The 23,143-nt window shown below is 40.3% G+C and overlaps 1 protein-coding gene across 17 annotated transcripts in view; it reads left to right on the top strand.

Annotated features, from left to right (window-relative positions):
• Nucleotides 1-23,143, top strand: part of TENM3 (teneurin transmembrane protein 3) — a 1,268,347-nt gene that overhangs the window by 1,192,457 nt on the left and 52,747 nt on the right. For all 17 annotated transcript variants that reach the window (XM_027077054.2, XM_027077058.2, XM_027077059.2 and 14 more), the window contains 6 exons: nt 8,567-8,783; nt 9,799-9,918; nt 10,732-10,993; nt 16,622-16,889; nt 18,442-18,585; nt 22,651-22,900. In XM_027077054.2, coding sequence (XP_026932855.1) covers nt 8,567-8,783; nt 9,799-9,918; nt 10,732-10,993; nt 16,622-16,889; nt 18,442-18,585; nt 22,651-22,900 — 1,261 coding nt within the window. The remainder of the gene's footprint in view (nt 1-8,566; nt 8,784-9,798; nt 9,919-10,731; nt 10,994-16,621; nt 16,890-18,441; nt 18,586-22,650; nt 22,901-23,143) is intronic.

Raw genomic sequence — 23,143 nt, forward strand, 5'->3', positions numbered from 1 at the left:
CTAAACTTTATGCAAGAACAGTGATATGCCAAAATACAGTGCCAGCAGTGATGCGGCTTACTTGTAGGTAGAGTTTTTTTGGGTTTTTGTCCTTCAGAAGTATGACTTTCTGGGGATGTGTCAGGAAGAGGTACCTAGAACAGGTTCGTTTTGTTTTGTTTTGTTTTTTTAAGTGGAGGCTGATGACATTGGAGAGGAAAGCACAACTCAGTAGAGGTTAGTCGGAAATTAGAAAGATAAAAACAGTAATGAGAGAGAGAATACAAAGGAAAGGTTCAGACTGCAAGGAAATGTAGGAGTGTGCTGGTGGTAAAAACAGAAATGGAAGAATGAATGAAATGTTAATGTAAGCAGCAGAAGGAGTGTGATGAATGGGCAGGAGCCGTCTAAGTTTGGAGATTACCAAGTGAAAATAGGAAATGTTTGAAAATAGAATCTTAAAGACTTCTAGCAGGAAGATGAGACTGTTGTGTTCTCCAAACACATATTCAAATAAAAATTAAATAAATAAAAGAGAGAGTAACAGAAGTGGGAAGAAAGGGGGGAATGGCTTTAATAAAGAAGAGGGGTGCCCAGGTGGCTCAGTCAATTAAGTGTCCAACTCTGGATTTCTGCTCAGGTCATGATCTCACAGTTTGTGAGTTCGAGCCCCACATTGGGCTCTGCTCACTGTAGAGGCTGTTTGGGATTCTCTTTCCCTCTCTGTCTTCCCCACCCCTGCTCGTACTCTCTCTCTCAGAACAAGTAAATAAACGTTAAAAAATTATCTATAGCTATGAAAAAAAAAAGTAGAGGAAGAAGAAGAAAAAGGGAGGGAGGGAGGGAGGAAGAGAGGAAAGGAAAGGGAAAAGGAAAAAAAGGGATTACAGGCGATCATAAGTACTTCCCGAAAAGATTCTAGATATCAGAACACAGAACGGCATTCAGAGTCTCAGAGCATTAAAATGTATTTTCCTGGTGGATCATGATTTGGGGGACAAATTAGTATGAGTCTGAAAGACTCTAGGAGAGACTCAGGTTGTCTGAACCCTTTCACTCCCCACAGAATTTTTAGAGCAAAGCAAACCACATTCAAGGAAAGAGAAGCCCAGCTTGTACCCTTCGAAGCAAAGCTCCCAGTAGCTTCCTGATAGTGTACGAGAAACATGAGGTTTTCCCACGATCTCTGAATAAGTTTTAGAGGCGGAGGAAAGCCAGAGGCACACAGGCTGAAACTCCAAGTCCACCCTCGTTTCACAGCCATTACCAGCGGCTGCCACGTCAGGCTTCGCAATGTAGAAACGGGCAGTGCACGGGACCTCTCCAGAAACAGGTCTCCGTGTTACACGTCTCCACCCTAAGAACCTCTGCAGAGGGCACCTCGGTGGCTCAGTCGGTTAAGCGTCGGACTCTCAGTTTTCAGTTCAGGTTATGACCTCGCAGCTTCGTGGGTTCGAGCCCCACGTCGGGCCCTGCGCTGACGGTGCAGAGCCTGCTTTGGATTCTCTCACTCCCTCTCTCTCTCTGCCCCTCCCCCACTCATGCTGTCTCTCTCTCAAAATAAAAGATAGACTTAAAAAAAAAAAAAAACCCTGCATTAACGAATTAATTTTTTGGTAGTAACCATAGTATACACACAGTGCTTTCTCAATGCCAATTTGCGAATTGCCATTTCTCAAACGGTTAACTGCTGTCAGCAACTTGCTGTGCATATTTCTCCTCCTTCTTCCATGAATTTATAGGCACATTTATGGTTTTAAAATTAAGTGGGATTAGTGCTATTCTAAATTTGATTCTGCGAAAGAACCTTAGAGATTTTTTTTTCAGCCAGTAAGTACGAAGAGGCGTACCTTATTCTTTGTAAGAGAAACACAGCTGTAGTCACTAATGTTACCACTATTCCGTTTGTGATTAGTGTTAGCAATAACCTCGTGTTGCTGGGGTTTTTTTCCGCTCTTGGTATAAAGACAAGTCTGTAGTGAATCTGTGTGTGTGTGTGTGTGTACCTGCGTATAAATCCTTATGTAAATGTACAAATATTTCTTTTGGGCAGATGTTAAGAAGCGAAATTTCTAGGTGGAGGGGTGTTTAAGCTTTTTAATTCTCGTGGCCAAATTGGCTCGCATGTGGGTTTTGCCGCTATGAGCTTCATCAGAAGGAGAGTGCTTATTTCTCTGTGCCCACGGTCTGCAGGTGATCATTGTACAGAAACAAAACTGTCCAACAAGTGAAAAATAGGAATGTTGTCTGACAGGTGAAAGTGACTCCCATCTTTATTAATTTCATTTGCATTGCTCTAATTACTGGCTGGATTGATGATCCTTTATCTATGTTTCTTGGCCATCTGTGTTTCCTCTTTTGCTAATTGTTTATTTATTTCTCTGGCCCGTTTTCTTCCTGGTAGTTGTTTGACTTTTTTTTTTTTTTTTTAATTTTTAGAAGTATTTTGGTAGATGTTACTTAACAAATTCTTTGTTGGGTGTGTTGCAGATGTTAGGCATCTTTCATCATGCAGAAGTTTTCCTTGGTAGGAGGCAGATTTTTATAAGGTTAACCTTTTTATGAATTCTGGGCTGTGTGTCTTCAAAAATAAATAGGGCCTTTTCCTTTGTAAGATTATACATAGTGTTTCATACGTTTCTTCTAATGCTTTTTATAACTGTGTGGATTGGTTAATGTCCAATTAATCAAGACCTCTATTTTAAAATAATAACTGTTGGGATAAAAAAAGAAACCAGAATTCAAGGATTAGCATAGTACTGGGGGTTAGAGAAGGGTGAGCAAATAAAACCGGAAGGTGTCTCTGCTTCCCCTTTAAGACATCATTTTGACCTGTTTCAATCTAATTATCTGTAGGAACCGAATCCATTCTTCCCTTCCTTCCAGAAAAACATTGTGCGCTGACATAGTGCCAAGAAGGGTACTAGATACTGGGGATATGATGGCGAGCTCAATCAGCTCTCAAGGAGCTTCCCAAGCCATTGTCTGAGCTGCTGGCTGAAGCAATTGGGACAAGGGCCTGGGGGTAAGGGCGTAGAGAGAGGTCAAGGTCTCCAGGCAGAGGAAACCATCAGACTGAAGTGTAGAGAATGAGGAGTTGAGACACGCCTGGAACTTGGGAAACGAAAATGTCGTGGAGATCTTGTCAAGGGACCACGATGGTGGCTTGAAGGCTGGTTTCTAGGAAATGGAAAGAGACTGATTCAAGAGATATTTGGGGTGAAGGAAAGAAGGACCTGGTAATTGACTCAGTGCAGAGAAAAGGAAGGGAGGAGTCAAGGAAGACATTTAGGTTTCTACTTGGAGAGACTGGACGGATAGATGATGGAATCATTCACTGGACTAGGAAATACAGAAGAAAGCAGCACATCTAGAGAAGATTAGATGTGCTTTAGATGCACTAAGTTTTTGATGCCTGTGTAATATCCAAATGGAAATATCTGGAAGGCCGTTTGTAGATTTGAAGTACAGAAGAATGATCAGCCTGGAGACATACATGAACATAGAGACCAAACCCGTGAAGAGACCACTGATACAGAAGAACAACAAGAGTAGACAGAGACACAAACATGATCCCAGTTCCGTCATAAACGAATTTCATGCGTTTCACAGAATGGTGACTTAGAAAGGTAATGAAAGGTAGACCTGGACACTTCAAAAATTCTGAAGTCTATGGATAAATTCCCTCAGAATAATTTATATCTTAATTTATAATTTATATCTCTACCTCTAACTTGGATGGGGGAAAGGGGCTTCCTAATATTGTGGGGAGGGGCGGTGGACATTATCTTTTGAGTAAAAACAGAAAGTTCGTTAAAAGGAGATTCACCTGTTGGGATGAGCACTGGGTATTGTATGGAAACAAATATGACAATAAATTTCATATTAAAAAATAAATACATTTAAAAAAATAAACCAAGGCAAAAAAAAAAACAAAAAAACAGGTTCAAGTATCCATAGCCGCTGAAAGAAGAAAGTGAGTTTTGATAAGCAGGATAAAGCCAGCGTAGAAGTAACCTAGGAAGAGACTTGGAATCAGAAGTTTTAATAATCTGACAAAGTATGTATTGTCTAAATTCGCCCAAGACAATGTCAAGAATGATTTGAAGAGCACGAGGAAATAGGCTGGGGTAGAAACATTAAAGCAAGACCAGAGGCTGGCCAACTATGACCTGTGGGCCAAAGCCTGTATTTGTAAATAAAGTTTTATTGGAACACACCCATTCATTTCCATAATGTCTATGGCTGCTTTCGCTCTATAAAGGTGGGGCTGAACAGTGTGGGACACTGCATGGCCAACAAAGCCTAAATTGTTTACTCTCTGGCCCTTTGCAAAGTAAGTTTGCCACCCACTGTTACAGTCCAATGGAAGCCTAAGGTAAGATGAGAACATGTTTTAAAATGATAACCAAGCAAGAATCTTCAGGATTGAGCGGACAGAGCATAAACCAAATTATCTGCTTTAATGTAAAGCAGATAATTGAATAATAATGTATAATAATAATGAATAATAATGATGAATAATAATGTAAGCAGATAATTGAAGTTGTTATTCAGGGGGTTTTGAGCACTTCTGATTTTCTTTAGATTTTTTTATGATTAATTCTATTAGAGACGATGTCTACACAAATACAAATTTAAGCTGACCTGATATTCCTGATACTACCTGGAATCTCAATGATTTTGAGAAGCTATTCCACAAAGACAATTTTGCTACCCTGTACATTTGGGCAAGTGGGTAATCAACTGAGTTGTACTAGATAGCCCTAAGTACAAAGAATGACAAATGTTTTCCCAAGTTACAGGGAGCCAGATTCATAACCATCCGTCAGTTGCCTGGGCAAGTTACTGATAAACTCTGCAGAAGAATAACAAACTGTGTGTCCCTGCATCTTGGCTGTTGAAAATGAGATTCCTTGTCTGATTGATGTTAGCAGAGAGGCTTGTAAAAATGCATTTCCAGCTGATTAGTTCAGAAGGTGTCAATCTCACGCAGTTTTATGACCTGCAGACTACATGTCAGATGTACATTTGCTTTTCATAAACTAACAAAGATGAATGGCTAAATTTGAGTATTCTTCTTGGGCAAGTGTACCATTTATTGCCTAAAGGAAGACACTGGGGGGGTAGTGTCAGGAAGGAAAGGATGAGGGGCAGTTAACCTTTATTTTTCAAGATTAATGGAGATAAAATACAATAATTGGAAGTACTTTCTCTTCCAAGTGAGTAATCTCTTTCTAAGCTACAGGATGAATGTAAGGGAAAAATTTGCAAGAATATAAAATGTTTGTGTAAAATGATTCTCCCAAGCATATGCACACCCACTCAAAAGTCATGGAGTGAGAACTCTGAAATAGATCATAAAACACGTAATTAAAGATTCCTTATAAGGAGCGCCTGGATGGCTCGGTTGGGCATCCAACTTCGGCTCAGGTCATGATCTCACGGTCTGTGGGTTCGAGCCCCGTGTCGTGCTGAAAGCCCAGACCCTGGAGCCTGCTTCAGATTCTGTGTCTCCCTCTCTCTCTCTGCCCTTCAGAACTCGTGTTCTGTCCTCCACTCTTTCTCAAAAATAAACATTTAAAAAAAATTGTTTTAAGATTCCTTATAAAATCTCAATATATAGTCATGAATTGTTTCTGGAAGGGTTTTAGTTTTTAATTTTTTTTGGAAGCCAGAAATGATACTGAGACAACAGTTCAATAGTCTACTATAAAAATCTGAGTCTTAATAACTGCTTCTCTTTCTTTGAGAGAAAAATACATACAACGTGTTGCATTATTATATCTTCATGAAAAGTAAGCCTATAAGCATAGTTTTATCTTTCTTCCAAAAGTATGGAGAAATATTTAGACATTTATCATCTTCATGGCCTTTTGGCCAAGAAAGTAGCATTTTGATAAATTTATATACAATTTCAAAGCTCGGTTTAATTTGATTTTCTTAAAATATGATTTAAAACTTTTATCAAAGGAATAAAACTGCCCTTTCAAATAATGAATGCATCTTTAAAAAACATGATGGGCATCTGCATACAAATGTAACTATCACAAGGAAACAATACATAAGAAGATCTGCCTATCAGAAATTCTGACTCATTGTGACTCATTGTGGTTAACAAAGCAATTAAAATACTAACGTGAAAGGAGCCCAACACTATAAATTTAATTCAAGTATTTGTGTATTCGCCTTGTTTTTCAGCTACAAAGAAAATAGTGAACAGACTTTTAGTTACTGTCTCTAGATAAACTAAATCTTTCTCAGTTGTAAGTGACAGAAAATCTAACCCAGACAGGCATAAAGAAGAAGAAAATAGCTTGGCCTCTGCACCTGAAAAGCCCAGGAGCTCCAGTCCAGCCTGTTGTAAAAACCTTAAAGATGCCACTGTGACCCATTGTTTTTGTCTCCAGCTCTTGGCTCTGCTTCTTGAATGGCTGCATTCCGAACCAGGTTCTCCTGGATTGGCAGCTGGAGGGATGCAGTCACCCCAACCTCACAGCCGTACAGCTTCAAACCTGGGAGGAGGTGGGGGGTGGGGCGCGGGGGGCAGGACCTGCAGACAGTTCCTGAAATTTACTCCAGCTCAGCAAGTTCGATTGAACCAAACATTTCTGAACCAAACATGAAGGGGGAAATGCGCGTGGACAGAGAGGGAGGGATGGACACCTAAATGACTACGTAGAGCTGTTGCCCAAAGAAACAGAAGGGAGTATTAGGAGAAATAACAAGTGTTCCCTACCTTCTGCTTCAGGTGTGCAAAATGACTTAAGGACATTGATCCAGGGGGCACCTGGGCTCCTCAGTTGGTTAAGCGACTGACTTGATTTCTGCCCAGGTCATGATCTCACTGTTCATGAGATTGAGCCCCGAGTGGGGCTCTCCGCACAGAGCCTGCTTGGGACTCTTTCCCTCTCTCTCTGCCCTTCCTCTGCTCTCTCTGTCTCTCTGTCTCTCTCTCTCTCCCTGTCTCTCTCCCTCTCTCTCTCTCTCTCAAAATAAATAAATAAACTTAGGGGAAAAAAAAAAAGGACATTGATCCAGGACCCCTCGTCTTTGGTTTCTGACCTTACTGTGTCGCTGTTGACATACTTTTAGACTGGGCAACATGACTCACTTTAGTCTCTTTTCTTTTGTCTCAATTTGCTGTCAGATAATGGAGGGGAAAACTTACATTCTATTAATAAGAGTGTCCTGAAGCAAAAACAAATGGCTAGTGTGTTTTTTTGAAAATAAAAGTTACTAAAAAACACTCGTGTAAATAAAATACGTAGGTCAACTAGATATTTTCGATTGAGTTTGTCATAATAGGGTCACACAAAGACCTGATACCTGGGTTTAAAGATTTTTAAGACCATTTGATCTCCCAAGAATGATTTAAAGTCTTCAGAAACTAATATTTTATTACTCTGTACTGAGACATGTAATTGCCAAGCAGATCACAATTCATGTATCAGCTGGCCAGTGAAAGAATGATCTTAAGGGATAATGTCACCAAATCATCATAACCTGACACTCTTGTCCACTGATGAGTTGGTTTATATGTTTCAAGCAAAATACCTACATGGGGCATTGAATGTCATTTCCTTTTGATGTTCCTGGAGAAGGCCCTAGCAGATTCTTTCTACCCGCAACACTTTTCATGTCACCAACGCTGCGGGTCAGTTTTCTTTTCTGATAGGCTTCTTATCATTTATAATATCATGGCGTATTTACATTTGCCACATTTTAAAGTAACACCTCCATTTTAGCAGAGGCATACCAGGGGCCCAGGATCCTGTTTAAAATTTGAGAGTTGCCTTAATTTCATTTGGAACACACTTTACCTTCCTTGGGAAAGCTGTTTCCTTGAAAGATGGTTGACTAATCTCATCCGTTTTATGTTGATTTGTGTTTGCTTCATTTCACAGACTTTCATTTTCTGGCCCTTTCCCAAATTTTAGAACTTCTCCCTGAGCAGTTTCCTATCCATTCACCAATCGCGCTCACTGTGTTAACTCCTCGTACGTTTTCTTTAAAATATAGAAGCCTTCAGTAACTATACTTAAAAATAATCTGGGGCGCCTGGGTGGCGCAGTCGGTTAAGCGTCCGACTTCAGCCAGGTCACGATCTCGTGGTCCGTGAGTTCGAGCCCCGCGTCAGGCTCCGGGCCGATGGCTCGGAGCCTGGAGCCTGTTTCCGATTCTGTGTCTCCCTCTCTCTCTGCCCCTCCCCCGTTCATGCTCTGTCTCTGTCCCAAAAATAAATAAAAACGTTGAAAAAAAAATTACAAAAAAATAATAATAATCTGTATTCTTTCAAGCTACTAATAGATTGTTCTAATCAGTAATTTTTAATTTCTTAATCAGAATCTGTCATCTCCGATCTAAACACTTACTCTGCGTGAAAGCAGCTGCAAATATTGTATTCATATTTCATCCGTTTCCAAAAAGTAGGCCTGCTAGAAATTACCCTCAATTGGGGTGGGGGTGGGGGCGGAGATTCATTTGATACGAAAGAAAACGAACCAACAAACAAAACGTAGCGCACAAAACGTTAGTCACAGATTAAAAGAGGAGTTCTCTCACTGGCTTACACTTCTCTCTGCAGATGGGCTCGTTGACTGTATGGATCCTGATTGCTGTTTACAGAGTTCCTGCCAAAACCAGGCTTACTGCCATGGACTGCCTGACCCTCAGGATGTCATCAGCCAAAGCTTACAGTCCCCCCCGCAGCAGGCCGCCAAGTCCTTCTATGATCGAATCAGCTTTCTCATAGGGTCTGACAGCACCCATGTCCTACCTGGAGAAAGTCCTTTCAATAAGAGGTTAATGCATTTTTTTTTTCCTTACATAGATGTGTAGTGTTGTTATCAGTAGTTACGTGCACTTTTTACGAAATGCTGATGACCGAATTTGAGGGAAGTGCTTTTTCTTTTAATGCAGTGTTTCCTCTTTCGGCAAATTCCTCACCAAACTTCGCCTTTCAAGCATTTTTGACACAGTTCACATACTTTGTCAATTTCAGCATCCGAGCCATAACGGGACATCCCATTAAGGAGTCGCTAAATCTTCACTTAACTAGTTGATTTTGTTAGCACGGTTGGAAATGGTTCCAAAGAAGCAGTGAAAAGACCCCGAAAGGCAAAGCAGAACTGAGCTTTTTTTTTTTTTTAGCTGAGCTCGCTAAATAATATAAATTATGAATTAATGTAATGGAACTGCTAACGGCAGCACAGTAAGATTTGCATAAGCTGTTTGGTGCTTTACAGAGCAGTAATGACCTGAAAATAAACCAGTAAGTGAAAGCAGGTGTCTTGTGTCTCACTGAGTAAAAGAAGATGATTTACGCTGGAACTCCTGGATCTGCAGTAATTTAACAGCATTAATGCAGTTAGACCCAGCGGTTGATTAAAAGTTGTTGCACAAATGTGCCTTATTGCCCCTTTAAATCTTGTACTCCTGGGTCCCCGCAGATTTACGGATTGCCTTGGAATTAATGGGAAGGTATACTTTTCTTCATGTAAGCACCACATAGATGACTTATGAAAAAGCGCAGTTTATAATTTAAGAAATTCATCTCTAAATTATTGGTCTTGATAACTCTCCAAAAACCAGATTGCAACAAATTAAAAACCCAGGGTAAACACCAGGCATTTAGAGAATGTGAATTGCACCGAATTAAAAGGGACATTGTCTTGGGAGTATTTCAGGTCTGGTTTGGGGGAATAACAAGTGTGGGTGATAGTGTTATTTTATCCTTAGGATGAATTAGCTCTAAATCATGGTACCGTTGGCCTGAGGAGACAAATGCTCATTCTGATTCTTCTCCTTTTCCCACAGCCTTGCATCCGTCATCAGAGGCCAAGTACTAACTGCTGATGGAACTCCTCTCATTGGAGTAAATGTCTCGTTTTTCCATTACCCAGAATATGGATATACTATTACCCGCCAGGATGGAATGTGAGTTAGTCCCACTGCACTGTCTTTTTTTGAAGTAGTTTCAGTATAAAAACTAGGCATTCTTCTATCACCCAATATGTGTTACTGTTCCATTTAATATAGAACTGCGACAACTTTTAGACTCCAGAAATCTGTGACGGTGCACATGACACAGACTTAAAGTCACGTGCTCACACAGCGCTTTAAAAGTTGAGCTCATGGGGTGTGTGGGTGGCTCAGTCGGTTGGGCGTCCGACTTCGGCTCAGGTCACGATCTCGCGGTCCGTGAGTTCGAGCCCCGCGTCGGGCTCTGGGCTGATGGCTCAGAGCCTGGAGCCTGTTTCAGATTCTGTGTCTCCCTCCCTCTCTGACCTTCCCCCATTCATGCTCTGTCTCTCTCTGTCTCAAAAATGAATAAACGTTAAAAAAAAATTTTTTTAAATAAAGATAAATAAAAATAAAAAAGTTGAGCTCATTTACCAAGACGTGGTAACAGTGTTGTGATTTTGTAGAATTTTCTTTGTCTTAGAAGGTCCCTGTTGAAATATTTCGAAGTGATATTTCATAAGCTCAGATGGTTCTGAAAAAAAGAGTAGATGGGTAGACAGATAAAGCAGATACGGGAAAATGTTAATGAATTGGTAAGTCTAAGTAAAGGTATATGGGTGTTCATTGTATAATTATTTGCATACTCTTATAGATTTGAAACCCTATGATATAAAAGTTGGGGGGAAATCGGCTATCTTTATAAAGCATATTTATTTATGCAATTGAGTGTTGTTGGAAGCTGTATGGGATCCAGATAATTCACTGAGCAATCTTGTTTTTTCTTAGGTTTGACCTGGTGGCAAATGGAGGGGCTTCCCTGACTTTGGTATTTGAACGATCCCCATTCCTCACTCAGTATCATACGGTGTGGATTCCGTGGAATGTCTTTTATGTGATGGATACCCTAGTCATGAAGAAGGAAGAGAATGACATTCCCAGCTGTGATCTGAGTGGATTTGTGAGGCCAAATCCTATCATCGTGTCCTCTCCTTTATCCACCTTTTTCAGATCATCTCCTGAAGACAGCCCTATTATTCCAGAAACACAGGTAGAATATTCTAGCAGGCAGTCCTTTTTAAGGAAACCGTTTTTCACATCGTGCAGTGTCCCAAGAATCTTTAAAAAGGGTTGCAGAATTCCAGCACTATCCTAAATATTCTGTAGAATGAAACATAGAATGTGGGGTGGGTGTGTGTGTGTGTGTGTGTGTGTGTGTGTGTGCGTGTGCGTGTGCTAGAATATATAACACTGTGGTAGGATATCTAGTTATTTCTTAAAGATCTATTCAAAATACTTTTTTGTTCAGGCTGTACTATATGTGTATATATTTACTGGTTGTAGCCAAATAGAAAAACAGCTTAAACTCAACTAGCTGATAATGTCTTTGCTCATGCACTCACTGGAAAAAGCTTTTGGTACCTGTATGTTCCTGACCTCCTGGTGGACATGGTAACAATTAATTATGGTCATTATTCTCAGTAACTTAATGTTTTATTATAATTGTAAGTAAAAAATGTTTCAGAAGAGATGACTTTTTGATTTTTAGCAGCAAATATTTATTAATTGTCGCAAGATATTTTTACCTAAAAAGCTTGATATTAGGTCTTAAGTTCTAATAATTTATAGCAAAGCCTATTCTGCTCAGGAAAAAAAGAAAACTAACTTTTAAAAAAATAGCCATACTGTCACTATTCCTTTTATCTACTGAAATATCTGGAGATTTTTTTCCTTCCTATTTGTTTTCAGTTAAAAATAATTTTCAGGGGCACCTGAGTGGCTCAGTCGGTTGAGCATCCGACTTTGGCTCGGGTCATGATCTCATGGTTCGTGCGGTCGAGCCCCGCTGCTCGTGCGTTCGGGCACGTGCTCATGGCTCGTGCGTTCGGGCTCTGTGCTGACAGCTCGGAGCCTGGAGCCTGCTTCGGATTCTGTGTCTCCCTCTCTCTCTGCCCCTCTGTCTCTCTCTGTCTCTCAAAAATGAATAAATGTTAAAAACAATTTTTTTTAGATAATAATAATTTTCAGTTTGGGGCACCTGGGTGGCTCAGTTGGTTGAGCGTCCAACTCTTGATTTCGGCTCTGGTCATGATCCCAGGTTTCTGGGATTGAATCCCACATAGGGCTCTATGCTGATCCTGTGGATCCAGCTTGGGATTCTCTCTCCCTCTCTCTCTGCCCCTCCCTTGTAGACTCTCTCTCTCTCTCTTTCTCTCTCTCTCTCTCAAAAGTAAATAAATAAATGTTTTCCAAAAGGAAATAATTTTGAGGTTTTAAAGAGGACATTAGGTACAATAATAATGGACTTTATTCATAAATAGCCAAGTAAAAATATGTGGTCTGTAAAGTAACAGCAGCACATAGCTGCTTTGTCACATTCATTTTTCGAGTGTTTATTGAATACCTGTTCTGCACCAGGCGGTGTTAGAATGGAATGAAGCAGTAAGCCAATCAGATGAATGCCTGCCCTCAGGGAGCTTGCCAGCTAAAAGGGGGGAGAGACAACAAACAGACAAATGTATGTCAGGTTATGAATAAGACTTATTTTTCAAAGGTAAAACAGGGTAAAACGGATCGGGGTGCCATTTTACGAAGGGTGGTCCGGGAGGATCTCTTTGATAAGTTGATATTTCAGCAGAAACTTTAAGAAAGTGAAAGAGTAGATAGAAGGGTCTTCCAGACAGCGTAAGGAGCAAGGTCAGAAGCTCCGGGGGAAGAGCGTGCTTGGCCTATTCACAGAACGGCAAAGAGGCCAGCGGGTAGGGCTTGAGTGAAGGAGTGATACCCAAACCCGGAGTCATTGAAGATGGTGGCAGGGTTAAGGACCGTGTGTGTACTTTGAGTCATTGGAAGCTGTTGGAAGCTTTAGAGTAGAGCAGTAACGGTTGCTGATTTCCTTCTTAAAAGGATCACTGTAATTGCTACACTAAGAATATTTTATATTGGGGAAAGGTTCAAATAAGGAGACCAGGTGGGAGACAGTCTCAGTAAGTAGGAGAAATGATGGAGGCTTGAACAAAGGTGCTTAGGGTGGAAGGTGTAAGGAGGGGACATGTACGAGCAGAGTCCAGGGGAGAGGTTGGAAGGAAAGATATTAAACCTGGGGGTCATCAGTGTTACGGATGAACATAAAGCATAGGATGAGAAAGAACCCCCAGAGAGGGAGTACAGATAGAGAGCAGAGGAGACGAGCCGAGAAGGTCCAGGATAACAGGTAAGGAGAACTCTCACAGGCAACTATGATGCAGAAGAGACCCCTGGATGATATGCTGCGTAACCAGGCCGACTTTGGGCTGAAGCTTTTATTAGAAATTCACTGTAGCCTTATGTACTGTAGTGCTTTCTCCCAGGGGTCATCGTGTAGTCAGGCTGAGCTCCTTGCCAGGCCTTAAATAGATTTAACCTTGAAGCAGTGTCTGTCTGTCTGTCTATAGGGGGCAAACTTTCAGCAAACCGAGTCACTGAAATGGGTTGCAGGTAGTCAACAGTTGCAAGAATACATGAAGGGTTCTTTTCCCCATTCCATCAAACAGTCAACCAACATTTGGTAGAAATTTACTGAGAGTCTAATGTGTACCTGGTACTCTACTAGGATAAAAAAATCAGTGAGGCATGGCTCTTGCCACTCTAAAGTGTGATCGAGATTTGAAAGAAGAACTCTGAAAGTTCAAGAGGGGTCCATTCCTAAAGAAGCCAAAAAAAAGCATCACTGAGGAGGTTGACCTTCAAAGGAGGGAAAGGATATTCCAGATGGAAGAAACTGTGTAAGCAACCACATGGTGATAAAACCAAATAATGTCATATTAAAGCTGATGGACCATTTAAATGTAGGGCATATAAAGGGAAAGCCTGAGGCCAGGTTATCATACATTGGAGACCTTGAATTCTTTAGACAATATGGAACTGGGGAGCCCATGGCATTTTTCCAGATTTCTCTAACGCTAACTCAACTGACAAAACGTGTAATTGCTAGAAGGAAACAGACGAATCGATGAACTGACTAGTGTTCGCTGTATTTCCATGCACGTCCAGCACGGAGACGGAAGGTGCCCAACATGCACAATGGCACTAGAGAAGAGGAAGCAGATTAGACTGAGATTTGGAAGGTAGAAGTGACAGGATGTATTTCTTTATTTTTTTTTTTGACTGGATAAATAATTTTATTTATTTATTATAAAATAAAATACTCATTAACTTATTATCAAACAAAAAATAACAATAACAAAATTAGAGAAAGTAAGCCTTTGTGTTTGTAATTTTACTCTGTTTTTTTCGTTTTATTGCGCTTTCTAACTGAATATGTAATGGGGTGAAGAATGAGGCTTACAGATCAGACAGCTGGTAAAAAAAAAAAAAAATAGGCTTCATAGTTTATTTTTTCCACTCTGGCTAGATTTACTTTTCCCTCTAATGCAAAATAACATGGTCAAGTTCAATTACATAGGAGAAACACATGTTTTAACGAATCAAATTACAGATATTTGTTCCATGGAAGTAGGTTAATGATGACAAAGATAGTAATCAATTATTAAGATAAGAATAACACATGATATCTTGAATTAGAGACGCAGCCTCTAGAAGATCACAGGAAATATATATTAATTAAGGAAAGGACTGCCTTACATATAGAAAACCTACCAGATTTATGAGAAATTATTTTGGAAATAAGAGGAAACAAATTATATGCCTTAGGGTTCGATCACTTACATTTTCAGAGCCATTCAAGAGTCACAGAATCTATTTTTCAAGCTCACCCATTGGTATTTCACCCCAAAGATAGAAGAACAATGAGTTCTATTTCCATTATACATCCTGTAGCCTACAGCCACACCACAATGCTGTCGATCTTAAACGTAATGGTCTCCCTGAGTCTAACAAAGCTCTGGAAAGTTTCTGTATGTCCGTAAACTATTTTGCCTGAGACAGTCCGTGGCCGGAATCCGTTGGCGTAGTTGGGAAGGAAAACCCCACTTGTAATAAATAGGAACAATATCTGTGAGAGCGTAGCGATGCCTTCTTGATCCACTAAATTGCCTCACATCTCTCTTCATGCCAACACTGGCTCACGGGCCAGCATGGAAGTTTGCTTAGCCCACTCTTCTGTGCTGCTTGTTTATATTGAAACTGACCACCACAACCTCACTGTCGTGGGTTCCACTTAAGTCATTGAAACTCAGAGGTGACAGCTAAGCATCAATCCTAGCTGCTCCACGCAAGAGGAGCTAAATGCCGCTGACCACTGGATCGCCATTCTGAGATTTTTCTAACACAATCAGATAGTCCTTTCTGTCTGAACAAAGAAGCTTGATAGGACAATATGAGGAAAGCTTTGCGAGTGTTAACTTAATTCTTAGTAGAGAAAGTGTTGACTTCCTGGTGTGGATCCTTGAGCATAAGTGGCCTTGTGCACTTTGCAATATGTGTCTTGTGGTAAACCTGGGAAGAGTGATCATTAGTAACCAACCTAATCGGTGCTTCCTAATTAGCATCTGAACCGTCTGGAAAGATTTTACACACGACGTAAAATATATTTTCAAAACAATTAATGTTTTGGCCTATGTCGGTATGCCTTTGTTAGCATTCATGGAGCCAGTCACATCGATGGGTAGGCTGGAGGGTTAAGAATGTGATTTTTACCAGTTTGTAAAGGAGATCATTCGTAGGCAGGTGGTTATTTTAATTTTTTACAGTCCAGCTTCAACTCGAAAAGGATACGTTGAGTGTCTTGCCTGTGCATTCAGTAACGCATTAGTTGTTCTCTAGGGAGAAATTTATGCAGCTCCGAAATACTAGTCCATCCACCATCCTATCAAAAGTCAGTGGTGAGTCCTCACTCAGTGTTTAATTATAAGGACTTGCTATCGTTCTGTTACCTTTCCACATGGATGTGGAATTTGCTACAATTTAACCCAAACGAATTGGTCTTGTTTTGTTATCACTCCTATCTTTCTAGGCTGTGACCAGTCAGCTGCTGAGGCTACAGGCCCAGGTTTCATCCCTAAATGAGCCAGCTGGCATAGGCCAGATCTTTGGCCTAGACCACATCCCTGCGCTAAGCCAGCCATCTTACAAATGTCTGCTCTAATTCTCCAGGGTGATGGGGGTGAAAGATGGGTTAGTGAGAGTCGGCTGTGACTATAGGCCAACAAGTCAGTGCATGTCAGCCCGATGGAGCAGTTACAGTGATTTCCGTGTGAGGAATAGCACCTGAGGTATGATTAACTCAAAATAAATGACAAGAAGCTTTTAGGAGGAGAGAAATTGGGCTGGCGGCAGAGTTATTTTTAATTATTGAATAAAGTCACAGCTCAAATGTGTATTTGTGAAGAGCGACTCTTTGATGTCTTATTTTAGTTGTTTGTCTCAATTCTGTGGAATCTCTTTTTTTTTTTTAAATTTTTTTTTTAACATTTATTTATTTTTGAGACAGAGAGAGACAGAGCATGAATGCGGGAGGGTCAGAGGGAGAGGGAGACACAGAATCCGAAACAGGCTCCAGGCTCTGAGCTGTCAGCACAGAGCCCGACGCGGGGCTCGAACTCACAAGACGGCGAGATCATGACCTGAGCCGAAGTCGGACGCCCAACTGACTGAGCCACCCAGGCGCCCCTGTGGAATCTCTTTTACCTAATAGTTATCCATGATCGCAGTTTTAAGCTTCCGCTTTTTTCATACCTAGGTACTCCATGAAGAAACTACAATTCCAGGAACAGATCTGAAACTTTCCTACTTGAGTTCCAGAGCTGCAGGCTATAAGTCAGTTCTCAAGATCACCATGACCCAGTCTATTATACCATTTAATTTAATGAAGGTTCACCTTATGGTGGCTGTCGTCGGAAGACTCTTTCAGAAGTGGTTTCCTGCCTCGCCAAACTTGGCCTATACTTTTATATGGGATAAAACAGATGCGTATAATCAAAAGGTCTATGGTCTATCTGAAGCTGTTGGTAAGTTCCTTATCAATATATTTTCAGCCAAAAAAAAATTATCTTGAAGTCAGAACTAATATGATATTATCTTGAAGTCAGAACTAACAAATCACCCACGAAACTCGATGGATAAACAGATGGGAAGGCAGTAAGATTGTCCGTGGGGAGTTCTAAGCTGGTTGGTTGAGACCTACCATGGGAAAAGGGAGTGTATTTCCATATGATGAGACAGCATCCCTTTTTTCTGACTGAAATTATACATTAGAAAACGTTCTGAATGACAGTCTCCGGTGTCCCATCCTTTTCTCCCATGTTCTCCTTCCTTACTGTTCTCCTTCCTTTTCTCGTTTTTTTTCCTTACAACTTTGTCTCCATAGCTTTCCTTATCCTTTTTGATGTTTTCCGTATCTGACAATTAGGGTGGTTTCAGCTCACAAGGGTATTTGAGAGGATATAGACAATATTTGTGTTCAGAAATTATCTCAGATCTTTTGACTAGAAGGAGTCAATTCAGTGCAATGACATTCTTAAAACATCGGGTAAAAAGAGGTTAGAGTGGGAGAGAGCCAAAGCATAAGAGACTCTTAAAAACTGAGAACAAACTGAGGGTTGATGGGGGGTGGGAGGGAGGGGAGGGTGGGTGATGGGTATTGAGGAGGGCACCTTTTGGGATGAGCACTGGGTGTTGTATGGAAACCAATTTGACAATAAACGTCATATATTGAAAAAAATAATAATAAAAAATAAAACATCGGGTAAACCAGTTGTTTCACTGAATGATGGGACAGTGTGATCAAAGATTGATGTGAAGAAATGTATGTATGGTATAGCTTCACACTCAACCCAAGAACAGCAACAACCGATGAATGCTTTTTGTTCTACCAGTTTTTACCTGAGAGTATTCTTATTCTGGAATTAATATATACCTTGGGCTTGAATTAGTTCAATCAGATAATTACCACTTCTCCCTCTGCTTTGTTCTAAAATTCAAAACCCGTGTTCCATTGTGACTCTGAATCTTCTCATTTGTGATTTGTTCACATTAATCTACTGCTGGTGTTATTGTTCATTTCTGATAGTAACGTGAATATGATGCCATAATCGGGCTATCTTTTTTACTATATTGAACCTTACTTGTTGTAAATATCTTCCACAACTGAATACTCTTGGAAACTACACCGCTATAATTATTCGGATGGAAAATGTAATTTTTAAGCTGTTATCATCTGATCACCACCCGGGGCTGATTTGTCTGATCTGATTACTTAACCAGGTGCCCAGTCTGGTCTTCATTTTCTGCTGTGGACCCCTTGTGAAAAAGTGGTGTGAGGGAGAAAAAAAATACTAATTTCCTATCAAGTCGATAGAAAAATAATACTTGAAGATTGCTTTTTTTTTTAGAAAAATACCTTTTATGTGGCCAAATCCTCTCACATAGAAATAAACGCTACTCATAAATGAGTAGAAATCTAGTATTAGAACACGACTACGAAGAAAGGCGTTTTATCAAAAACAGTACATTGCGTCTCTGCCTGTAGCTAAGATGAACTGTGATTTGTCTTGATTCCAGTTTCAGTTGGATATGAATACGAGTCATGTCTGGACTTGACTCTGTGGGAAAAGAGGACCGCCATTTTACAAGGCTATGAATTAGACGCTTCCAACATGGGTGGTTGGACATTAGATAAACATCATGTGTTGGACGTTCAGAATGGTAAGATCTTGTTCTCAGTTGATTTGCTTTCCTTCGGATGGATTAGATTGTGGCAACATTTCATCCCATGCATGCTGTAGGATTAGAAGTAGGAGAAAAAATACATGTTTCCAAGACCATAGAAGTCTGAAGTGGGAACTACCTAACATTCTTCTTGTGGACTTTGAAACATTCGTATATTCATCACCAAAATAGTTTTCCCATTTGATTATAAATGACTTTAATGCTGCATTGAAAGTACTCTATGTGGTCGTCCCCACCACAGATTCTCTAGGAGTGTCTATATCTATAGTCAGTCCGTGAATTGATCCACAGTGCTTTAGGAAGGTTTACCAAAAAAGGAGTGGGAGGGGACTTTTTTAAAAGTAAAGAAAAAATAAAAATCCATGTACTTTCCCAAAATATTTCTCTTTTTTGGTAATTTTTTTAATGTTTGTTTTTTGAGAGAGAGAGAGAAACAGAGTGGTGTGAGCCGGGAGAGGGGCAAAGAGAGAGGAAGACACGAAATCCGAAGCAGGCTCCAGGCCGTGAGCTGTCAGCACAGGGCCAACGCGGGGCTTGAACTCACGAACCGTGAGATCATGACCTGAGCTCAAGTCAGACTTCACTGACTGAGCCACCCAGGCGCCCCACCAAAATGTTTCTAACAGATCTTAATCCTTAAGTAGTCTGAGTATGTCGATTTTTATTTTCAGTTCTTAAATTGTATGTGAGAAAAAAAATTGTTCTCTTGCTCAAACTGGGTCCCTATACTCTTATTTAACTTTGTAAATATGAGGGGAAAAGTACATGAATAATTTGAGAAAAGAGCATTCCTTACAGTAGGCCTTACACTATAGGTGAATATGCCCTGGAAAACCATGTATCAGATATCACAAACCAAAAGACCAGTTACTTGACAAAATTTGACCAGCATAGTCTCATAAAGAATATCATTGATATTAAACAATTTCTGTTGTCCTCGCTGTGTGTCTAACATTTTGCCCACACGCCAGCTACTATCTCAGATAATTTATGGGCGCTTTTCTAGAAAAGCGGAGCCTTCATGCAACTTACTGTAGCCACCTGTCCTAAACCACGTCATTCTAATAACTCTCAACTCTCCCTTTGCAAATAGCCAGAGAAGGAGATGCCACAGTCTTGGAAAAATCATCGAGCTTTGACTTTGCAGAGGTTTTTGGAAGGTTCAGAACTTTGAACGGAGCATGTAATACAACTACGTGTTTGTGATTAATGGTCACTTTTTCAGATTAACGTTACTTTGATACTTGTTCTTTTTATTTAAAAAAAAATTGTTGTTGGAGCCGGCGCGGGTGCATTTTCAGCTTCCGAATGTACTCAATCTAAAGTAGTTTCTAAGCCAGGGCTTGAGAACCCGGTGCCTTACCTCTGGAAGAATATAGTACTAAGCAAACCAATAGTAAGAGGAAAACCACACCGGGAAAACCCTCCACGGCTTTCCTACTCAGCACCCACAGTGCCGAGCTCTGTCCCCATTCCAGCTTTGCCCTGGACGTCAGCTTGCCTCTCAGTGAGCACCCCGGAAGGTTCTTGGGGAGCAGAGATGACGGCGAGTGCCACGTGCGGCACACGCGTGGGGAAAGCGAGACTCCCAACCAAGAAGGCTGCTCCGTATGTTCCGTCTAATCATCGGCGGTGTCTGGACCAGTGGTATTTCAGGCTGTGCCGAATGTGCTCGTGGCTGCTCTTGATTAAAGTCGGGGAAATCGTATTTCACGGAGTGTGACCGATTGCTGGATTCCTTCAGAAGTTTCTTTATAAACAAAATGGGGGGAGCCTCTCTAGAAACGTTTTAGTTATCGTGAGAATGTAAGGTACGGTTCGCCACCAGTTAGCCCCAGGATTTCACTAAGAGATCGTGAACCAGTAGCAAAGAGCTCCAGGAAAGGCCTTCCCATAACAGTGTAATCCAACACTGAGTACAGTACTCAGGTAGAGCTGAGAAAGTTGTAGATATTCTGTATATGTATATATAATAAAAATACACACACACACTTTCTCTACCGGCATAATATATGGTTCGCTTTTATTAAAATATCAGTTCCGATGTAAAAACTGGGCTACCCAAAATTCTGTCCTCCAAAAACTGCTATAAAGTATACACCATATGTTGTTTTTAAATGTGTGTTAACCTAATTCCCAGGGTAAACCGATTGTGATTTCACATTTCATCCAAGAACAGTTTGACAAGTAGGGGCTTTTCAAAGTGACATGTGTCTCATTGAATAAACAAAGTGATTTGTAATCACGACAAGGTGGATGAGCTTTGAACACATTTTAAAGAAGAAGAGAAGGCAAAAATGGAGACAGTGACAGGTGTTTGTGCAGACCTGGAACTTGAAAGTAAATATTCTAATGTTCGTGCTTTTGTTCTGTCATAATAGAGGAGAATCATGAAGGACCAGTCGTTTAAAGTAATGACTGAATAAATCAGGCTCAGCAGAGAAGTAGGCTGACTGGTGGGATTCTTTGGATGAAAATTACAGACGTGGCTCGTACAGGAAATGGTAGTTCCCTAATTGTCAAATAACGTAATCACAGAAAGAAGGATCTTAGGTATCACTAATGTCTTCTTTGAATATTTAAGGCAAAAGGCTTTTCATATGTTATTATGATCCAGCCTTATTTAGATTATTTTTCTTAAATTTGAATAAACCTGTTTTATCTTTCCTGATTTCTCTATGTAACTGTTCTGTGATTATTACATCACTCAAATAGCAGAGCATTCAAAAAGTAATCATAGAATCCACCTAAAAGCGTGCTGAGCTCTAAGAGGAACATAATGATTCTGATCTTTCTCCACTTTAAAATTATCCCAGAGTGGGAGGAAAAAACACATTCTCGTGTTTCCTGTTTGTTCTTTCTGGGGATTGATTCTTTTAACAGTGTATCTGCTAAAAAGTATAAGCGTTGGCTTGAAGAACCACTTTGAAATAGAGAACGTTCAATAAATATATAATATGTACAACTTCCAAAGTCAAAATAGCAGGTGGTTTATACAGATAATAACACACTGAGAAGCATCATGAAATATGTATGGAGTGATAACAGCTGACCGTCCAGTATACATCAGACCAAAATGAAACCATTGATCTGATCTATATATAATAATGGTAAAGGAATAAGATAAGAATCTCAAGTCTAGTTTCTAACTATGAAAATGTTTAATATTCATTCGGGATTTTGTCTCAGATTTTCATTGAAGACCATAATGGAGCAGACTGGCGTTTTGTCTTCTTAAAATTGTTGGCACTTGCATGCCTTAAAGCAGAATTCTCTTTAAATAATAAATTGCCTCTCCGTAATAGTTTCGTTACGTTTGGAATTTTGAATTACTGAATGTGTGGGCATCCTCATGTCAGATCAGAGAATAACCAAGAATGTTCTTTGGTAGCGTAGCAGTATATAGGAGGTCTAATAGATGCTTTCTAACTTTATTGTCTATAAAGTATGTTTAACTCTTTCAAAATCAGTGATCAACTCGGAAGAAATTCATATTTGTGGCACACAGTTTTTATTGGATTAATATATAATTTTTTTAACATCATTCGGCAGTTAGGCAAACTTGGTATTCCCTGAAGAACATTGTTCCCAAACTTGGTTGCACATTAGGATTGTCTGGAGGGTTTTTTAAAAGGCTGCCCCCCAGACCAGTTAAATCGGAGTCTCTCGAGATGAGATCTGAGCATCAGTATTTTTTGTTAGCTCCCCAGTCCGTTCCAGTGTGCAACGACGTTTGAGAAGCACCGATGTTGACAGTTCGGGCTGTCCATTTTCCTAGTTGATCCTTTGTTTCTTTTACCAGCCCCTTCCTTAAATTCGCAACAGATCGCGATTTGTGTATATAGCCTTTGTATTTTGTCACATAATATTTTACACGAAGTGACTGAGTTCTTGTTTTGTTCTGTCCTCTGGAACTTTAAAGAAGAGTTTTCCCAGTCTGTATCTACAATGCACTGAAGTACGGTTAACTCTAGAGTGGGCGTGGTTACTTTGCATCTTTGTACTTTTTATCCCAAGAAAAATGCATTTTATGTCTTCTAGGTATACTGTACAAGGGAAATGGGGAGAACCAGTTTATCTCCCAACAGCCTCCGGTCGTCAGTAGCATCATGGGCAACGGCCGCAGGCGCAGCATCTCATGCCCGAGCTGCAATGGTCAAGCCGATGGCAATAAGCTATTGGCTCCAGTTGCGTTAGCTTGTGGGATCGATGGCAGTCTGTATGTAGGGGATTTCAACTACGTTCGCCGAATATTCCCTTCTGGAAACGTAACAAGCGTTTTGGAACTCAGGTATGTCTTTCCTTAATTGGGTTTTTTTTTTTTTAAGATTTTATTTCTAAGTAATCTCTACACCCAATGTGGGGCTCAAACTTACAGCCCTGAGATCAAGAGTCGCATGCTCTACTGACCAAACCAGCCAGGCACCCCCTGCATTTGGGATTTTAACCAAAGCTAAGCATGCCTTTATTTTTTTTTAAGTGTTTAATCTGATGTGCCAGTGTATTATTTAAGTATACCTTCCCCATGTTTAAA

The sequence above is a fragment of the Acinonyx jubatus genome, chromosome B1, assembly GCF_027475565.1.
Source record: "Acinonyx jubatus isolate Ajub_Pintada_27869175 chromosome B1, VMU_Ajub_asm_v1.0, whole genome shotgun sequence".
Lineage (NCBI taxonomy): Eukaryota > Metazoa > Chordata > Mammalia > Carnivora > Felidae > Acinonyx > Acinonyx jubatus.